General features: G+C 36.5%; 1 protein-coding gene across 22 annotated transcripts in view; it reads right to left on the bottom strand.

Annotated features, from left to right (window-relative positions):
* The window catches only part of rg (rugose), a 796,531-nt gene that overhangs the window by 179,546 nt on the left and 595,546 nt on the right, over nt 1-21,439 (bottom strand). For all 22 annotated transcript variants that reach the window (XM_067785960.1, XM_067785957.1, XM_067785956.1 and 19 more), the window contains one exon: nt 16,700-16,804. In XM_067785960.1, the coding sequence (XP_067642061.1) occupies nt 16,700-16,804 (105 nt within the window). The remainder of the gene's footprint in view (nt 1-16,699; nt 16,805-21,439) is intronic.

Here is a 21,439-nt window from a genome sequence, read left to right as displayed (position 1 = left end):
TTTCAAAGCATCTGTTTTCATTTATTTTGTAAGTTGCTAGGAATCTCGTACATACAACTTGCAACAAAAAAGGTTCTTTGCAGTTTACAAGGATATCTCTTTTGGCTGGCTTTTTAACGTAACACCATACATTTTCATAATCGAAATAGCTATTTGTATTATTCAGTATATAATAGGAGAACGTGTTAGCATTAATGTCGAAGACTATAACTTAAATTTGTTATCAAAATTTATTTTCATGTAATCGAATATATGGAGGCATCTGCAGCAAACTGAAGTGCTATAATGAAACGTTAAGAACTATTAAAATCAGCGCTTGAAGACCTCTGCAATTTAGTACAGTTTAATGAATAATATTTTTGGTTATAAAATAAGAATCAGTTGTGATTTATAGCACTTCGTTTTTAAATTCCTTACCGCAATACAGATTTTCTATTGAGCGGAGCGGAGCATTTCGTGTGGAGGAGCATGAATGAGATTTGTGGTGAAATGCTTGACGTGACTTTTAGGTGGTAGAAAAAGTTGAGAGTCTTTTGAGTGAAAAATAAAAAATAAAACTGCATGACATAACATAGCATAACGCTACATAACATAACATAGCGTAAAATAACATAAAATAACATAACATCAATCGATATTCTAAAACATATCGTAGCATAATAAAACATATTACAACTAAGCATAACAAACATAATGGAAAATAACATACCATATCACAACATAAAAAGTGCTCGAACGTTTTCTCCTCTAACCCGGAAAAAAGACCGCAACTGTTCACTTTGCAACCCATTGAAGCACCGAATTACGGCAGCAATGAAAGATGTGGGAGAACGGCCTAACCGACACCGTGATTTTCAGAAAGGCCTTTTCACAAAAGATGCCACCGCATAATTTAAATTAGCCTGGTGGGAAGGGTTTGCTTGAATCATTAGATGTTCTTTCAAAGTACCACAGTATCTAATCGGTGTTTTTCCGGACTACTTTAGAGGCTAATATCTAACGTATGAAAAGATTAAACATGAAACAAATGTGAAGATAGCAGACGAAGCATTTCAGGGTCTGGTACGAGGCTCCCATCTCAAAAATGTTACTTATGACAATCTTACTCGGTGGGACATGCCAGAGAGTACCTTTCTCGTCGCGCACAGAAGGCGTAGTTGGTTTTTTAACAGCGTAAGGCTACGACCTAAGCCTGTTTCATAAAAGTGGCAATTACGACAATGATAGTAATGAATGCCGACAATTAATCTCTTTACAATATACCTGTAGACAACTACGAAAAAACTTAAACTTCGACAGTGACTAAGTCGACAACAAGTGGACAATGAAATAGAATAGAAAAAGAAAATAGCTATGCCTGGTGGCCGCGTGATCCGCTGACCACATCGAAGATCCTGGGTTCAAGCTCCGGGCAAGGTAGGATCAAAAAATGTTTATAGAGACAAGTTTTTTAAGTTGTAACAAGTAAAGGTGTATAAGTTCGGGTGTAACCGAACATTATATACTCGGCGTGAGCTTCAATTGTACATTTCATTTCAGATAAATAACTCTTCTATATAGCATGTGGCACCGCCCGTTTAAAAGAAAAATGTCTCCCCATTTCCTCTTACAGTTAAGTGAAATATCATTGATTCAAAACTATTTGGTGCTAAGTTATAGCTTATTATTCTAGTCTACGACCCTTTTAAACTTGTTTTATATCTAAGTTGCCGTGGTCTTTAACCGATTCCGTCCCTTTTTACTAGATATATTTTCTGCTATAAGGAAAATTTCATTACGATATGTTAATTTTTCTTGAGTTATGGCTCCCGAAACATAGAAAATTGCTTAGTCATAAAAGGGGCGGTGCCACACCCACTTTCAAAGGTTTTAGTGTTTTCAAATTTAATGTTATAAATCCAATTGGGAATAGAAATACCATTGATATAAAGCTCTGTTTTGCAAAGATATAGCTTATTTTACTCGTCCACGACCCTTTTAAAGACCTTTTATATAAAAATTGGGCGTGGTCCTTAACCGATTTCGTTACTTTTTCTGCAAAGCATTCCTTATAGTAAACGCAACCTCTCTGCCGAATTTTGTTACGATAGGTTTAACGATTTTTGATTTATGATTAATAATATTGGTAAAATTGATTTTATCACAAGTAGGCGGTGCCACTCCCATTTTAATCATTTTTTTTTTTTTTTTTTTCAAATTTGTATCGATAGTCTCAATATCATTTTACACGTCAAATTTCAACATTCTAGGTGTGTTGTTGACTAAATAATCAGGTTTTTTGTGTTTTTCCAAAATCTTTTTTATATAAAAAGTGGTTTGGTGAAGCTATCTCAATATTTACTCAAGTTATCGTGTTAACGGGCAGACGGATAGACATGGCTCAATCAAATTTTTTTTCAATACTTATGATTTTTATATATGGAAGTCTATATCTATCTCGATTCCTTTATACCTGTACAACCAACCGTTATCCAATCAAAGTTAATATACTCTGTGAGCAAAGCACGCTGAGTATAAAAATAGTTTTTTTTTTTTCAATCAGGGTTGCGCCCCTGCAGTGATTAGAGAAACGCGCCGAGTGTATTTTTCCCATGAAATGTTTTTAAGTGAACTTTTATTTGCCTTGCATCTGCCGCTCGATATAGGCTTAAAACACGTAAGTCAAGTCCTGCTAGTTTTTCGGGAAAGCCAAAAGGAGCATGACGCAAATTGGAAGAGAAAATCGGCTTAAATCTCTTCAAAGATAGCTCGACCCAGGTATTTTTTTTTTTATTTTTACTTTAAAAATTTATTAGCAGGTTCTTAAATATTAATAAATTTTTTCTCTAGTCTTGATTTTTTTCAAGTTCATTCGGGCAAGGTACTAGGGAAAATGTAAAGGGAAATGATAACTATGCCAAAATTTTTCAGTTACAGTTTTGAAACCCGACCGGAACAATTTTGTCACTTTTTTTAACAAATGTGACATAGGTAAAATGATAATGAATGAAACAAAGACAAATTTCTGTCTTCACAACATTCATCCAGTCAATTCTATGAAACAGGCCCTTTAAAAACTAAAATAAACGAAATAAACGTACCAAAACTATAATGATTGTTCGGAAACACCACGAAAATAAGCTAAAAATTAGGGGTTATCTTTTGCCCAATTTTTTTTTTCGACATTGTCTAAACCGTAAGAATAAATTTATTATATTTCTTTTTCACAAATATTGGCAAACATATATATGTGTTGGTAAATGTCAGCTTATAATAAGGCTTTTGGAAAAGAAAATATGCTTTGAAGGAATATTCCCCCTTTTATATAAATTAACAAGTAAGGAAGGCTAAGTTCAGGTGTAACCGAACATAACATACTCAGCTGAGAGCTATGGAAACAAAATAAGGGAAAATCACCATGTAGGAAAATGAACCTAGGGTAACCCTGGAATGTGTATGTATGACATGGATACCAAATGGAAGGTATTAAAGAGTATTTTAAGAGGAAGTAGGCCAGAGTTCTATGGGTGGACGCCTTTTCGAGATATCGTCATAAAGGTGGACCAGGGGCTACTCTAGAATTTGTTTGTACGATAAAATTAAAGGTATTAATGAATATTTTAAAAGGGAGTGGTGGTAGTTGTATATGTGAAGGAGTTTTCGATATATTGACCAAAATGTGGACCAGGCTTTTGATTTCGCCCTGCAGAACTTTTTCATTTTCTTCTACTTAATATGGTAGGTGTCACACCCATTTTGCAAAGTTTTTTTCTAAAGTTATATTTTGCGTCAATAAACCAATCCAATGTTTCATCCCTTTTTTCGTATTTGGTATAGAATTATGGCATTTTTTTCATTTTTCTTAACATTCGATATCGAAAAAGTGGGCGTGGTCATGTCGGATTTTAGTAAAGTTTAGTAAAGATATATCGATTTTTGCTCAAGTTATCGTGTTAACGGCCGAGCGGAAGGACAGACGGTCGACTGTAAATAAAAACTGGGCGTGGCTTCAACCGATGTCGCCCATTTTCACAGAAATCAGTTATCGTCTTAGAATCTAAGCTTCTACCAAATTTCACAAAGATTGGTAAATTTTTGTTCGACTTATGGCATTAAAAGTATCCTAGACAAATTAAATGAAAAAGGGCGGGTGGAGTCGTTCTCCGATTTTGCAAATTTTTATTAAGCATACATATAGTAATCGGGGTAACGTTCCTGCCAAATTTCATCATGATGTCTTCAACGAATGCCAAATTACAGCTTGCAAAACTTCTAAATTACCTTCTTTTAAAAGTGGGCGGCGCCACGCCCATTGTCCAAAATTTTACTAATTTTCTATTCTGCGTCATAAGTTCAACTCACCTACCAAGTTTCATCGCTTTATCTGTCTTTGGTAGTGAATTATTACACTTTTTCTGTTTTTCGAAATTTTCGAATTCGAAAAAGTGGGCGTGGTTATAGTCCGATATCGTTCATTTTAAATAGCGATCTGAGATGAGCGCCACTGCCGAGGGCGACCCCGCTTAAAAAAATTTTCTTCTAGTTGAAAAATCTTATTTCTAAAATTTTTTTGATGTTGCTTTGCCCGGGGTGTGAACCCAGGGCATACGGTGTGGTAGGCGGAGCACGCTAACATCACACCACGGCGGCCGCCAATCATCTTTAAGTGTATATATATACGAAGCTATATATTTTAAGAAGTATTTAAGGAGAGGTATACCCTGCAGTCAAACCAACTAGATGTATACTAGATGAATACTAGTTTGCCAAAAATCCCAACTAGTATGAGTTCTGTAATTTTTTCATATTAGCAACTGGTATTTTTAACATGGCGATATCCTACGAAATATCAATTGCCAGTCTCTGCATCAGCGTCATACCAATTGACAAACTAGTTACTGTATTCAACATCAACATACCAGTTGACATAATATTCGATATTTGCATCAGCATCCTACTAGTTAATACACTAGTCCTAGTTGGGTTGAAAAATTACTTGAAAAATGATAAATTAGCTCAAATTCATTTTATTCATTATATCTCATATATATAAATAGTATGTATATTAGACTGGGTCGATTTATCAACCGATATCGCACCATTGATTTTTACAACAGTTTTTTTGAAGAAAAAAAATATATTTTTTGGGTTTTGGGGAGTGTTTTGGTCGAAAAATTTACCCTTTCGTCATTATTTTTTTCGCAGGCTCGAAAATTATTTTTTTTGGGTATGCGTAGTGGAACTTTTTTTTCTTGAGCCCAAAGCTTATCGAAAAATCGATGGCGCGATATTGGTTAACTTTCGTCCATACAAATCGACCCAAGTTAATATACATACATATATCACTTTAAAATTTATCACTTCAATACATTATACTTTGGAATAAATTTTGATAAAAATACGTACATATATATAAAACCTAAAAAGTAACGGAATAACACATGCCGATTTTGTGAACGATCCGGAGCCGGCAGACCATATCCTGTGACGCAATTTTAAGACACAGGAAGTCATGCTGATGGCTAGATAACCGAAGAATTTCATTTAATTGAGGGAATCGTAACGGCTTCAATTGTTTTCGTTACTGACCAAAGGCATAATATCGTTAGGTACTGGCTGGGCTTCCGGTCTTTGGTAGTGGTTTTATCCTTGCCATTCTCCGTTATTCTGGAATGGCAAAGACTTTTAATGCCAAGTAGAAAAAATGTGCTAGGCTGCTGATGCCCTCATGGCCAAGGTGTTTTGGCATCGGCATAGGTTATCCGTCTGGGACTACTGATACGGAAGGCTTGGCGTTTTCGATATCTTCTTTAACCTCTGTTGAGGTAACGGTGAGGGTCGACTCGTCATGTTTGTGTTTATGTGCCCGCTGACTTGGACGATATCTAGCATTGTCAATTTAAGTATGGATTGCAAACTGGCACTCGAGCATTTCCTCGAGTCCGACAGATGAAATTCTAGTCGAATAAATTATTCAAATACTAACTACTATGAATAACACCACAAAATCATAGTCAATGAACCATTCTAAAACTGACTAGTATGATGAACGCCACAAAATTCTAGTCAATGAACTAGAATGTTTGCTAACTACATTGGCTTTTGACTGCAGGGATACTTTTTGATTTTAAGCTACTGCTTTCTACCACCGAATTGACTGTGACCCTGCGTCTTCACTCGTTATTTGCCACTTTAAATGCAAAATAGTTAAATATCCCTACAAAACTACAAAAAAACGCATATTTCTTTGCAACTGCACTTGCATACACAAACTGTATGATCAAGTTTAGTATATGCCAATATTGACACAATTTAGCGGATTTCAAGAAGCTCGTCACTACTTCTAGTAATAAAGTTTACTTAAGAGTAATATTACATATATTTTGTAAAAGGAAGATTTTGATAAGCAGTGCGGATAGTTTGTATTATAATCAGTTGTAGCGGATATTTAAACAAAAGTCTAATGAGTTCGGAAGTAAAGAGTTCCTTTAAATTTATTTTGTGCAAACACAAGACTTAATAAACTTTAAAGTTTGATAGAGCTTGGAGAGTGATTGTGTTGAAGTTTTAGTATAAATATGTATTTTTAGATACTTTACACACTTATTAAGAAAGTAAGAGAATGACTTAATCTAACAGTAGACAAACAGGTGAGGCCTTATCAGAATGACTTCAGTTACCAGCTCTGAAAAAAATATTTGCATCATATTTCAAATTCTAGAGACGACCACAAAAGAAAAAATTGTGTCGAAAATAGCGCGAAACGAAATGGCCTGAATATTTCTGTGCTGAATTTTAGTTCACTGAAAAGATTAAACGGCTACCATAAGCTCATTGAATAATCGAAAGAACCGGAAGTTTAGTAAAAACTTTACAATGCGTTTGGGGTTGTGGCTGTATATGCGTCTTGTTACCCAAAGCACCCAAGATGCTTCACAAAGTGAATGGAGGGCGAACGAATAATACAAAGATGAGGGAAAACGTATGAAAAGATAAAGACAGGAAAGCTGGTAGGGAAAAGCAGAAATAAACACGAACTAATGGCTAGTACAGGAGCGATAGATATAATAGGGAAAGTAATAGGAAAGAAAGAAATAAACTTTTAAGAATGTTGGATTGGGGGATGAAAAAATTTAAACTTTTTCGTTTTTTTCTTCTCGAAATCTACTCAGAGAGAGATTCTTGGCGACTCTCCAGATTGAAGGTGGCCGTCTCCTCTCTCTATTACGGATACAGAGTTCGATGCAAGAACTATCAGGAAAATGATCTGCTGACTGCGCTCTTTTCTACCTACGTTCTATGGAAAAGGCTTTATAGATCTGTGAATTTTTAAGAACCGTGTACTTTTTCGCATTCAGGTAATTTTTAAATCCGGCCTTATAAATACGTTAAATTACAAAAAAAAAAAAGGTTATTTTTTTCGGATCCAGGTACTGTTTTAGAGCGAGGTACATTTTCTTATTCAGACTATTTTCGAACCGGGCAGTTTTGCGAAAACGGGTACCTTTTTTGAACTGCGTTCTTTTATAAAACAGTTACTTCTTATGAACCGGTGATTTTTCCAGAACAGGTAACCTTTTCAGAATAAAGTACGTTTTTTCGAACTGAGGTTTTATGAACAGCGCAAATTTTTCAATTGGGCACCTTTTCAGAACCGGATTCTTTTCTGGAACCCGCCAAATTTCTCAAATCTGTGTACTTTTTTAGAACTGGGTACATATTCATAACCGGGCACGTTTTAGGACCGCGATCTCTTTCAAAGCCGGTACTTATTTTAACCTGATATTTTTGAGAACCGGGTTCCATATTTGAGCCGAGGACGTTATAAAAAGGGTGTTTCAGGTCTGATTACCCTTTAAAAACCGGGTTCTTCTTTCGGACCTGAGCATTTAAAAAAAAACCGGGTACTTTTTCGCATCCGGGTACTTATTTATAATCAAGTTTTTTTTCGGATCCGGGTACTCTCTCGTATCCAGGAAATATTTAGTCCTCCATTCGGTCAACGGACACACTTAAAGTGATGGGATATAATATTACCAGTAATTAGCCAAAAGCTCTTAGTCCAAAGGAGAGTCAGGCACATACTTATATACAAGCATACAAGTGAAGCTCATAAATATGTCCGCTGAGCGGGTTGTGCGCTGGGCTTGGGACCCGCCACGTAAAACCATACTCCAATGAAATATAACAACAAGCCTCGGATAAATACACCTTCTATTGATGACGACCATGGCAAACTTTTGAAGGACAATGAATTGAGGGCATGCACCTGGAACGTCCGCTCCCTGAATGGGATTGGTGCAGATGCCCGGCTGGTTGATGTCCTCGTCAAAGCAAAATCTGACATCACCGCCATCCAAGAAATGCGTTGGACGAAGCAAGGAAGAAAGAAGATCAAAAATTGTGACATATATTGGAGTGGCCATGCGAATAAGCGCAGTTTCGGCGTCGGATTCGTGGTGGGAGAGAGACTTTGTCGCCAAGTGCTGGCGTTCACGCCTGTGGACGAGCGTCTCGCCGCTATTCGAATAAAAGCAAAATTTTTTAATATATCATTCATCTGCGCCCATGCGCCGACAGAGGAGAAAGACGATGAGGTGAAAGACACTTTTTATGAACAATTAGAACGCACATACGAGCGCTGCCCCCGTCATGATATAAAAGTCGTACATGGCGACTTTAACGCCAGGGTGGGCAAAGAAGGTGTTTTTGGCCCTACAGTCGGAAAGTTCAGCCTACACAATGAAACTTCTCCTAACGGACTGAGGCTGATTGACTTTGCCGGTGCTCGAAACATGGTCATATCAAGCACGAGGTTCATGCATAAAAAGATACATCAAGCTACATGGCTGTCTCCTGATCGAAATACTCGCAATCAGATCGATCACGTTGTGATAGACGGACGGCATGCCTCCAGTGTCTTAGATGTGCGAACGATCCGAGGACCTAACATCGATTCGGACCATTATCTCGTTGCAGCCAAAATACGCACCCGCCTCAACGCGGCTAAAAACAAGGAACAAAAAACACAAGGAAAGCTAGACGTCGAAAAGCTTCAATCACAACAGACTGCCAATGATTTCGCAACTCGACTCTCACACCTGCTCTCTGAGGGCACAACTCATCCTGAAGGAATACAGGAGCAGTGGGAGCATATCTCCAAAGCACTTCATACTGCCGCCGAGGAAAAAATTGGTTACCGGCGGCCACGAAAAAACAACTGGTATGATGAAGAATGCCGCGTTGCAACCGAAAGAAAAGACGCTGCCTACAGGGCTACGCTAAAAGCGAGCGCGACAAGAGGAGTATGTGAACGCTATCGTGAGTTGAAAAGGGAAGCGAGACGCCTTTTCAGGAAGAAAAAAGCAGAAGCAGAAAGGCGTGAGTGCGAGGAGCTTGAGCTGCTAGCCACCAGGAATAACGCCCGAAAATTCTACCAAAAAATACGGCGACAGACGGAAGGTTTTAAGACCGGGGCAAACTCCTGTAGGAATGAAAACGGCGACCTTGTAACTGATGTCCAGAGAGTGCTTAGATTATGGAGGGAACACTTCTCTGCTCTCCTAAATGGAGGCAGCAATTCACCGCGCAGAGATGAAGAACCCGATCCCGCAATCGATGATGATGGAATATATGTCCCCCCGCCCGATTATGACGAAGTTAGAATAGCAATAACCAGATTGAAAAACAACAAGGCCGTGGGCGCTGATGGATTGCCTGCGGAGCTATTCAAGTTTGGCGGCGAGGAGTTGGTAAGGCGCATGCAGCAGCTTCTTAGCAAAATATGGGCGGACGAAAGCATGCCCGACGGTTGGAATCTAAGTGTTCTTTGCCCAGTCCACTAGAAGGGGGATACTGCAAAATGCACCAACTATCGTGGAATCAGCCTTCTTAATATCGCATATAAGGTCCTTTCAAGTGTATTGTGCGAAAGATTGAAGCCCACCGTGAACCGGCTGATTGGACCTTATCAGTGCGGCTTCAGACCTGGTAAATCTACCATCGACCAGATTTTCACAATGCGCCAAATCTTGGAAAAAACCCGTGAAAAGAGAATCGACACACATCACCTCTTCGTCGACTTTAAAGCCGCCTTCGACAGCACGAAAAGGAGCTGCCTATATGCCGCTATGTCTGAATTTGGTTTCCCCGCAAAACTTATACGGCTGTGCAAAATGGCGTTGAGCAACACCATCAGCTCAGTCAGAATTGGGAAGGACCTCTCCGAGCCGTTCGAAACTAAACGAGGTTTCAGACAGGGTGACCCCCTATCGTGCGATTTCTTTAATTTGATGCTGGAGAAAATTATACTAGCTGCAGAACTTAACCGCACTGGAACAATATACTATAAAAGCGTGCAATTACTGGCATATGCTGATGACATTGATATCATCGGCCTAAACACCCGCGCTGTTAGTTCTGCTTACTCCAAGCTAGAAAAAGAAGCGGTAAAGATGGGTTTGATGGTGAATGAGGACAAAACGAAGTACCTGCTGTCATCGAGCAAAGAGTCAGCGCATATGCGCCTTGGCAACCACGCTACTATTGGCAGCCATAATTTCGAAATAGAAGAAGACTTCGTTTATTTGGGAACCAGCATCAACACTAGCAACAACATCAGCACTGAAATCCAGCGAAGAATCAATCTTGCCAATAAATGCTACTTTGGACTAGGTAGGCAATTGAAAAGTAAAGTCCTCTCTCGGCGAACGAAAATCATACTCTACAAGTCACTTATCGTACCCGTCCTGCTATATGGGGCAGAAGCATGGACCATGACAACAGCAGATGAAGCGGCTTTGGGAGTGTTCGAGAGAAAAGTTCTTCGAAAGATTTATGGACCTCTACGCGTTGGCGATGGCGAGTACCGAAGAAGATTTAATGATGAGCTGTACGAGCTATACGCAGACATCAACATAGTCCAGCGAATTAAAACGCAGCGGCTGCGCTGGCTAGGCCATGTTATGCGAATGAAAGATGATGCTCCGGCCAAGAAAGTGTTTCTATCGGAACCCGCCTATGGAAGCAGAGGTAGAGGGCGGCCCCCACTCCGTTGGAAGGACCAGGTGGAAAACGATTTAAACTCCCTTGGTGTGACCAATTGGCGCCGGTTGGCGGAGCGAAGGAGCGACTGGCGCGCCTTGTTGGACGGCCATAACCGTTTAGACGGTTAAGCGCCAATTAAGTAAGTAAGTAAGGCGCTATAACCTCGGAAGAGATTTAAAGCCGAGCTTCTCTTCCAGTTTGCGTCGTGCTCATTTAATTTTTCCCCCGTGGTGGGATGTTAGTGTGCTCCGCTATCCACACCGAAGATCCTGGGTTCACGCCCCTGGAAAAGAAAATCAAAATTTTAGAAACAAGTTTTTCAATTAGAAACAAATTTTTTTAAGCAGGATTGCCCCTCGGCAGTGTTTGGCAATCACTCCGAGTGTATTTCTGCCATGAAAATCTCTCTGTGAAAACTCATCTGCCTTGCAGATGACGTGCGGAGTCTTCATAAAACAAGTAGGTCCTGTCCCCCCCAATTTGTAGGAAATTTAAAAAGGAGAGAAGCGCGGCCAAAAAACACTTCGTATGTTATCACACCTTACATTTTTTTATAAGTCTATTTATATATTTATTTACTAGTGTTAAAGTTGAAATTTATCTTTTTTAAAGCAGACTTTTGTTAATTTGTAATATACCCGTTCTTATCTACATTTTTTGCATTGCACACAAAAAAGTTCATCATACGCCATGGTAGACAACTCAGTAAAATGTTGATATTAAATTTGTTCGAACAAATTACACAAGGGGTAAAAAAATAAATAAAAATACCACGCATAAAAAGTGCAGCCAAAAGAAAAATGCAACGAAACGCAATAATAAAACAGCTGGACAATGCATAAAGGAAAAAGTTGGTATTACATTGCTAATGTTATGACCTTCAACACCATGCGGTCGGCAAATATAACCAACAGACGTTAAAGCAGAAAATATAAAATACAAAACAAAATTAAAGGCTACATAGTTCAAAGAGGATGCTAGAGGGTAGCAGTATGTTACAAATAAACATACAACTGTATCAAGCTAAAATTAGTGCAGACGAGGGGGTAGGAAATCAAATAAAAAATGAGATGAATGACTGCGGATTTATCAAATAAGTCTCGGTCGTAAAAAAAATTATTTCTGCGCATATTAATATGCATCTCATAATGGCAATGAAGGGTAACGTAAGGCTGAGATTGAAGTAACATTTCAATGTTAAGATGTAATTTTTCAAAATCATAGCTTAAGATGAGATATAAACGCGATGCGCGCATTAACGCCATTTATCAGCGAGAATTTTGAAAAATTACAGCGATGATTTATAATAACATAAATATTTGAATATGTTTGTGTATGTGCGTGTGTTTTCCTTTGGATTGCGCTAATGTGAAATGAGTCTCACTAAGCTGCTGAAACCTACTCACGCGCCGAGTCGTTATGAGTTAAATAAATATCGGATTTGAAAGCATTCATTTATCTTTAGTTTGTAGCAAAAGCTAAATTGACACAGAATTATTTTTATTGCCAAAGGGTTTCTTAAGTTTAATGATTGTATTGAGCCTTGGATTAAGTGAGGATAAATGACTAATGAATATGCGAAATCGGCGGAAAAGAAATTTGTAGCTTAGTATGAAATTGTAAATGCTCAAAATAAGGTAAGCAGAAAGAAAAAAATCGCACAAAGGCATTTTAAAAGCTGCGTTTGTTTTAAGTAGTCTAAACTTTTTCATATATGTACGTTTTTTCGGTACCGGGAACTTTTTGGAAATTGTTACTATTTGTAACAGGTTTCTCTTTGTAACAGGTCTATTTTTGGAATTTGTTACTTTTTGTAACAAGTTGCTATTTGGAACCAGTTTCTTTTTGGAACTTGTTACTTTTAGAGCCGCTTCCCTATTCAAACTCGTCAATTTTTTTAGCACGATACTTTTTGGAACTGATAACTTTTAGAATCTGGTGACTATTTGGAACTCATTACTTTTTGGAACAGGTTTCTTGTTGAAGCTATTTGGTTTGTGGAACTTTTAATTTTTTGAAACTCGTTGCTTTTATAAAGTCGTTACTTTAAGGGAGTCGTTACTTCTGGAACTGATGACTTTATGGAACTGTTCACTTTTTGGATCTATTTACTGGAGCTATTTACTTTATAGAAGTCGTCACTACTTGAAACTGACAACTTTTTGGAGCTCGTTACTTTTTGGAAAAAGTTACCCTTTGGAACCGGTTGCTGTTAGGAACCGGTCTCTTTTTGATTAATTAAATACTTTTTGTGCACCAGTTCCTTTTTCGATATCTTTTGTTTTTGTCAGTGCTACTGAGCTACTTATTTGGTACCAATTTGTTACTCTTTTTGTACCAGATACTTAGTCATTGTTAATTAGGAACATTTTCGTTACAGGAAACGTAGGTACCGAAACCACTACAAAATTGTTCAAAATTATTTCTGTAACAGTCTCTGTCAATTCTGTTCAACTTTTCATGTATAATATACAAGAACTATATTCCTTTTTGTTAATCAAACTTCAATTGACGCAATTTCCCACAAGTGAATACCAAAAATTTAATTGCGCAGTTTTCTATATTTTTTATTTTTACATCTTGCAATATTTTTAGCAAATCTATGCATACAATTTTAATTAAAAAAAAAATGCATCTCTAGAGAAAACAAAGTACAAGATTAGATTTGAATTTGCACCATGTACATTTTGCAACATTTGAGTAAGAATGGCTCACACGTTTTAAAATTTCAATTCTAAAAACTGCCTCATCCTCAAGTCACTAGCAATTGAACGCCGTGCCATTTCAAGATCAAATATTTTTACATAATTCAGCGCTTTCTGTTTTGATTACACTTGCCCCTCCCCACCCAACAAAGCATGAAAATTAAAAAAGGTAACAATTTTTTCCAGGCCAAATGGTACAAGGACAAAAGCGTTTACGACATTTGCTTTTGTCGTTAGGTGAGCAAGCATGAAACATACAAAGGAAGAAGGCGCTAAAGCGAAAGCAAATAAACTAAAAGCAAAAGAAAGAAAAAGAAATATGTGAACAGCCTCGAAATAACGCCATGGTAAACACTTTGTTACTTTTTGTTTTATTATTCAAGGCAACTAACAACGCTGTGACCATCGAACGGTAAGCTAAGCTGCTACATTGCTTTCTTCAAAAATAAAACTAACACACAAAAAAAAAAAGGAAAACAACAATAGCAATTCGAATGTTGAATCAGGAAATAGCAGCGGCCGTAAAAAATGAAATGGGAATTGTGGCACATAAATCGAAAATCAGCAAAATTCAGCATCTGCCTTGTATGTGTTGACAATAAATCCTTTTCATGGCCAACGAATGCACATAAAAGTTGTAAATTATATTTGTTTGCCACACCTTAATTTTTCAGCTTAGTGAGTTTGCCCTTTGGTCGCACTCGAACACCGATTGACATTTTGCTTGCCATTCACGTTATTCATGAAGGTGTTGTCGTGTTTGGCATAACAAATTAACAGTTGAAGGTTAATAAGTTACGAAAAAAGTGGGCGAAAAATGTTTTTTATGTATTAAAATGATTTACGTATGTTTTGAGGTGTAAAATAGGTGCAGGTTGCAGTGCAATCAATGAGGTTGTTTCTGCGTTTATCGTTTTTGTTGTTGCTATATGTACATTTAATATCAAGAAACTGTTTTATGGAGACTGAACTACAATTGTTGCTTGTATGTACACAAAATAGTTACGAAAATAACGCCAAAGTTTTTTGGTAATAGTCCCGAAATATTTCTTAAATGATGTTTGCAGTATTCCGTAACTATATAAAAATGATCTTATTGCAATCCGGGAATGATTGTGAAAACCATTATGGAAAAAATAACCCTAAAATCGTATTTTCGTAATAATCCTTAAAATAATTTCGAAGAAAAGTTCCGAAAGCAATCTAAGTGAAAATTTTGTAATAATAGCTTCCATATGATCTGAAGGTAATGTCGTAATGCTCCCAACGTACTTCAAAAATCATCGCGAAAATAACTGCGACAAGGTATTGGACACAATTTGCAAATAATAATATTTAGATCAATATCAAGCTTCAATGGGAATTTTATAATTTTTCTAAGAGTTACGTGAACTAAATTTTGTGTTACCAGTTACTATCTCCGTACCATTTACTTTTTAGATACAAATAATTTTTTGGTACCAACTACTTGTTAAGTACCAGTTACTTTAACAGTTTCTGTTTAATTTTTCAGTACCAGTTAACTTTTCACTTTTTGGATATCAATACTTATATGATATCAGTTATTTTTCGGAACCGGTTACCTTTTCGGTAACAGTTACTTTCAAAACTAGTAACTTTTTCGGAACCGGTTACTATTTCAATAACACTTGATACTTTATCCGTACAGGTTACTTTCAAAAAGCAGGCACTTTTCGATACTTGTCACTCTATCAACACCAGTTCCTCCATGTGAACGGGCTACTGATTTAGTATCAGTCAAACTTTTAGTACCAGTTGCTCTTTTTAAATCGGTTACTTTTTCGGAACCGGATACTTTTACGCAACCGGTTACTTTTTCGGAACCGAGTGCTTTTTCGGTACCGACCAAATTTTCGGAACTAGTTAATTTTTCGACGCCAGCTACCTTTTGGATACAAGATGCATTTTCGCCACCTGTTTCAGTTTTTCGGAATCTACTGCTTTTTCGAAACTACTACTACTCGGAACCGGCTACAAGTACAAGTTCTTTATGTAAAAATGGTTGCTTTTTTAATACCAAGCTATTTTCATTGTTCAAGTTATTTTTTCGGTATCATTTACTTTTACAAAATGGGCAATTTTTTCCAAACCGGTTACTCTTGTGGTACAAGTTGCTTCTTTTGAATCAACGAGCATGAGATATGGTTCCTACGCGTATCGTTTTTTCGAGAGCTACAAGAAAGTTTAAGTAAAAAAATGTTAAAGGATATTCCCTTAATTCATGGTCGCGGCAAAATAGAAGCCATTGTATTTCTAATGACCTTTCATAATAAATAACAGTACTTTCGCACGAGTCTCAACATTTTAATTCTTTAAAGGACAAGAGATATACAAACCAACAAGTCTAACGAAATTATCATGGTAATGAGTTGAGCTGACTAAGCCATCTGTCCGTCTGTCTGTCCCTCAATTTTTGAGTTATCTTAATGAAATATGGTCAGTGAGTATATATTGGTGTCGGGTTATACATTTGTCGGAACCGACGGTATCGGTCCTCTTTTTTTGTAATATCTTCCTCAATTTATCCGCTGGAAGCTTAATATTTTACCAAATCTTTTCGTATATGGCGTACATTGTTGTTTAAGAAAATTTTAAGAGATCGATCGTACATATGGTATATATCCCATACAAACTTTTGATCAGATAAGAGATTGGTGGTCATATCTATATAATGAAGAGAAAAGAAACATGAAACTTTGTGTGAGGATTACCGATCTAGGATTTATTTGATATTCATCACCGATTATTCGAATATTACGAATAGGATAAAATTATTGCTCAGCTCCGTTCATGAAAGTCTTTGGCTTAGACGAAGTCTTTTTTATCACAGACGAGAACAGTATCATCCTTACTTGTTTTTTTGTTTTTTCAATTTCAATGCAACAACAAAAATTAATTTAACTTTACAAAGTTTTTGAAATTGACCTCTAAAGCAAAGATAAATTTACCTGTAGATTTGGCGGACAATGGTCGAGCAGCTCAAGCATGTGTTTAATGTTTTGTGCATCTTGTATCACAAAATTTAATTCCATATCAAATTCGCCTCCCACGAGCTGAAAATATTACAAAAAAAAAAAAAACGTATTGTTCATGAAATAAGCTACACTGAAGTGTATTTAAAAATATGTATGTTCACTATAAAAAATGTATGAAAGCATTATTGAACAAAAGTTTACGCCTTATGGTAAACATCAATTTAATTTTGCATATTTAAGTTGTAGTAAACAAACTTTTTGTACATTTTAAATATGTACAAACAGCCCAACAGTAAACGCAAACAAGAAGCTTTACATTATAATACTAGTAAATAAAATTAAATAATACAAGCCAAATCGGTGTTGTATTGAAAGGAGGATGGACCTTTAGGTGAGTCAATAGAAATAAGTGGATGTGGAAACTGAAATGGGAGTGGGAATGAAATTGTCGGTGTGGGATTGGTTATGGGAGTAGGAGTGATTGTAGGGGTAGGAACGGGTATAGGAAAATGGAGTGGGAGTGGAAGTGGAGGTGGGAGTGGTACGGAGGCAAATATAATAGGGGATGGACAATAATAAGAAGGCAATGGAATATTAAGTAGGTGAGAAGGTAAAATGAATGAATAGGGGAAGATACGTTCAGCTTTTAAATGTAGGCAAATCAATTTTCGGGCAGAACATAGTATGCTGAGAACACCAGTGTTAGGTTAGGCACAAAAACAAACTAAGTTTAATTTTAATTTGAATTATAGAATACCTTATTTAAGATTTAAAGAAATTATTAATAAAATTAACTTAAGTTCGTACAAAATGATTTTGGTATTTTTTGTTCAAAATAAGTGCAAAGTGAAGCTAATATAAACGCGTTGAAAAAACTTCAGTATTTCTATAAATGCTACAGCGATGTTATGCAAATACACCACTCTAATAAGACTAGTTATCAGTATTCATCAGCGATTTGTCGTATCAGACGCTTAGCCCAAATTTTGGGAAATTAGCATGCCAAAGTGGTGTTGCACTGGACGATGTTGTTCCTGACATTCCCATCATTTCCTGCATGCTGCCAATATTCCCCAGAAAATTGTGAATATTGTAGAGGCTTGCAAAATGGACGCGAGTAATCCATGCTTCATATTCCCTCGCCAAAGAAATTCTTTAGTGATGACCTGCCTGATGTAAATTGCTTACTTAAGGTCAATACTGATACCGTCTTTGGGCCAGAGATGTTTGATGGAGACGATAGCAACGAACTTCTTTTGGGGTATATGCTTCAGTCTAGCAATATTATTATTATTATAAAAGTTATTAACATTATTCAGTACATTTCTGAAAACATTAGAAGGAGCACAGCAAGAGCGGGGTAACAGAAAAGAAAATACAACAAGCTTACCAAATTATTGGTGTTCCACCATAGGAGTTGTTATGATTCACGATGCTAACAATATCCGAAGGTCTAGTTAGTTGTCTGCTCCTATTGATCAGACTAGACCCCATAAGTTTAGACAAGCTGTGTAACAGTCGACTAAAATTAATATACCATCAAATTGTTACCGAGATGGTCGTGTCAGTTCATAATGGAATTTACTTTCGGAACACGGGATCAAACTTCGACAAATGTCCATCGATACAAGGAGAAAAAGAAGATGATGGCGAAGCATTTTCTTCCCCACTGCTGCGCGTTTATAAGAATTGGAGTGGGAGCAGCGCATCGGAACACATCGCTCGTAAACAGATGTAACTCAAAATTTTAATTTTGAAGGAAAACGCATATAAAGGTTAATTTTTAAACGCATCTCTACTATATAATGTGATTAAAATTCAGCTATTCTTGTCATATTTGGCGCTTGGAGTATTCTTTATATTAAGCGTAGTCTCATCAGCTGGCTATTTTGTGGTATTATAAAATCTATAAAAATAAAAACTTTGCTTCACATCTGTTTACAATAAAACGAGCGATATTACGAAACATTTTTCATCATACGTGTTATGGTATAACAGATAAACTTACAGAATGACATACAGTGGTTCAAGAGCGACAAGAAATATATATATAAAACTTTTAACGTCACGAAAAATGAGCAAAAGTTTCACAAAAACTCACCCAGGTTAAGTAAAGTTGTAATGGCCGCTTCGTGAGGGCCCAGCAAAGATTGATTAGGTGTCCGTAATCTTACCAGAAGTTTTTTTTAACGCCCAAATTGAAAATCCCTTTTCCACTACCAGTGCATAGGTTCTAAAATAACTCCACCTCCTTGGCAAGTACTATAACCCGCACTTCTTTCATCTTCCATTACTGACTAGCTCTATTTTAAGGCATGTGACACCAGCAGGAAGTGTCCAGTCAGTGTGCCCGTCATAAGCCCTCTATTTAGTGATAGGTGTAACTTAGCTAGTTCTATTAACTGAAGCATGGATGCGCCAAATTTAGCTAGCACATCCGCTTTTTAACTTCAATCTATTCCCTGGAACCCAAAATAGATGTATAATTCCCCTTGTTCCGATTTTCCAGGGATTTCTCACACTCTTACAGACTTCTAGATGTTGTGCTATGCGAGATTTAAGCTTTAATTGTTGCTTGGCTGTCAATATAAAAGTTGATGCAGCTGCAGTTTAAGCTGTCTTTGTTTCCACGGTTTCTTCTGCTTAGGTTACGGATACTGCTTCCACCATTAAAAAGACTACTGTAATCTGGAAGCTTGTAGGGTCTGTTTATTTCCTCATCAGCAAATTATACCGCAGACCCCACTCTTTCTATTAGTTTGGAACCATCGGTGTAGACGTGTATTGCCTCGTCTGCCATTTGGGCACCCATGCGCCGTCTTAATTTTTCAAATACAACAAAGTGAAAAAAAATAGTTGTCGTTATTGGGTAGATGCCTGTGCGAAAGGATTTATTGAGATATGAGCGAATTGCTATGATTCAAGTGTTCAAAATCGGGTTATTTTTTGCTGCTCTTTTTCTCATAAACTGTTTAGACTTTCATATTTCAACGTAAAAAAAATGTGTAGATGATTCTCGTAGCATAATTTCAAAACCTTTCAAAAAAATTAAATTCATTAGAGAACAGGGACTATGCATCGAAACTTTTAATTTTTTGGGATCAGTTTATTATAAAGATAAATACGAAAAACAATCTCGATATAATAAAGCTTACAACTAAAAGCGTTTATATGCTTCTTGAGTGTATTTAGTAGCGCAATTTTTATCTCCTATGTCAATTTTAGTTTAAAAAAAATGTTAAATATTTAATACACTCAGTCGTGCGTATTACAGCAATTTTACTGCTGAAAAACTTTAAATATTTTTTTTATTCCCTTCCATTTTGAAATTCCCTCTATATTTTTTATTACCAACCAATAGAATATGAACACAAATTACGCTGTCAAATTACAAAGTAAAAAAATTTTCCGAAAACAAGTTCAACTAACGCAGCCATGGATATAACTATGGCACGTTGTTGAGGTAGCAGATACATAAAACAAAAATGTATTACAAAATAATATTGCAACAAAAAACTATAAAATATTTTACAAACATTCACATTCATTATGTATGCATGATAGGAAACCACATGCGGTGGTATCCGCAAACGAAGGCTGGCGCAAATTGAAGAGTAAAAAATAAAAATAAAATATATTACGCAATTTTGAATGTGTGTGTACATATATGCACACATACACAGTAAAACATGTTGAACAGAAGTTTGGGAAAAAGTTGATTTTTACAACTAGATGGTGGTGTGCGTATACGCCGCCCTGCTGGTCAACCTCTTTTCATGCTACGACAAAATAGTCGTCACACGCTTACATATGTATATGAAAAATTATACTTTTACAGGGGAAAGTGATTTTTTCTGGTTATTTGATGTTATTACGCGTGCATAAAAATTTAATAAAAATAGACAGTTTTTTGTGCTTTCATAAAATATTTGCGAAATTGATTTTACATAAACACTAAATTATGTATAGTAAATATTTACTATGCTTAAAAATTGTTTGAACATACTTTGTTCTTGTCCGTAGTGTAATTTGTTTTGTGTTTTATACGCATATAAAGTTGTTGATAAACTTGTGCGATGCTCTACATATTTTAGAGCGGCTTGTATCTATTCTATTAAAAATATTGGCACACAAAATAAAAAAGCTACCCGCATACGTATGTGCTTTTAGTCCACATTTGACGGTTCAATTTTTCAAAATTTTCTGAAAAATTGATAAAAGCTTTCAAAAACTGTTAGTAATAATTATTTTTTTTTTTTTTTTTCAAATGTTGGGAGAGGTTTAATTGGGAGGAATTCAGCGTCGGACCACCTCTACGACAATGACATTCCAAGAGGAAACATTTCTTTGTCCTAGTTGGATTATATATTTTCACAAACATAGATAGACAATTCCTTTTTTGTATCGTACGGTGTACTGACTAAGAGTTCTTGGACCGACTTCGAGATCAATGCCTATAGCAATAATTTTTGTGACAATTTTTTTTAATTTTGCTGTAATTTAAAAATAAGATTTTAATTGGAACAGAAGAGGGAAATTTTAAGACAACCTGCTATAGCTGCACAGATAGATCCATTTGGAAGATTGCTAAGTCTTCATCGCCAATACGCGGTGGTTTGTTTGACTTGATACTTTTATTCCGCTTCACCTCAAATATTATCACTAGCGTTGCGCCATCTATATTCCAATTAAACGCTAATTACATAGCTCAAG

The sequence above is a fragment of the Eurosta solidaginis genome, chromosome 4 (genome assembly GCF_040869045.1).
Source record: "Eurosta solidaginis isolate ZX-2024a chromosome 4, ASM4086904v1, whole genome shotgun sequence".
Lineage (NCBI taxonomy): Eukaryota > Metazoa > Arthropoda > Insecta > Diptera > Tephritidae > Eurosta > Eurosta solidaginis.
This window is presented reverse-complemented; position numbering and strand designations above follow the sequence as displayed.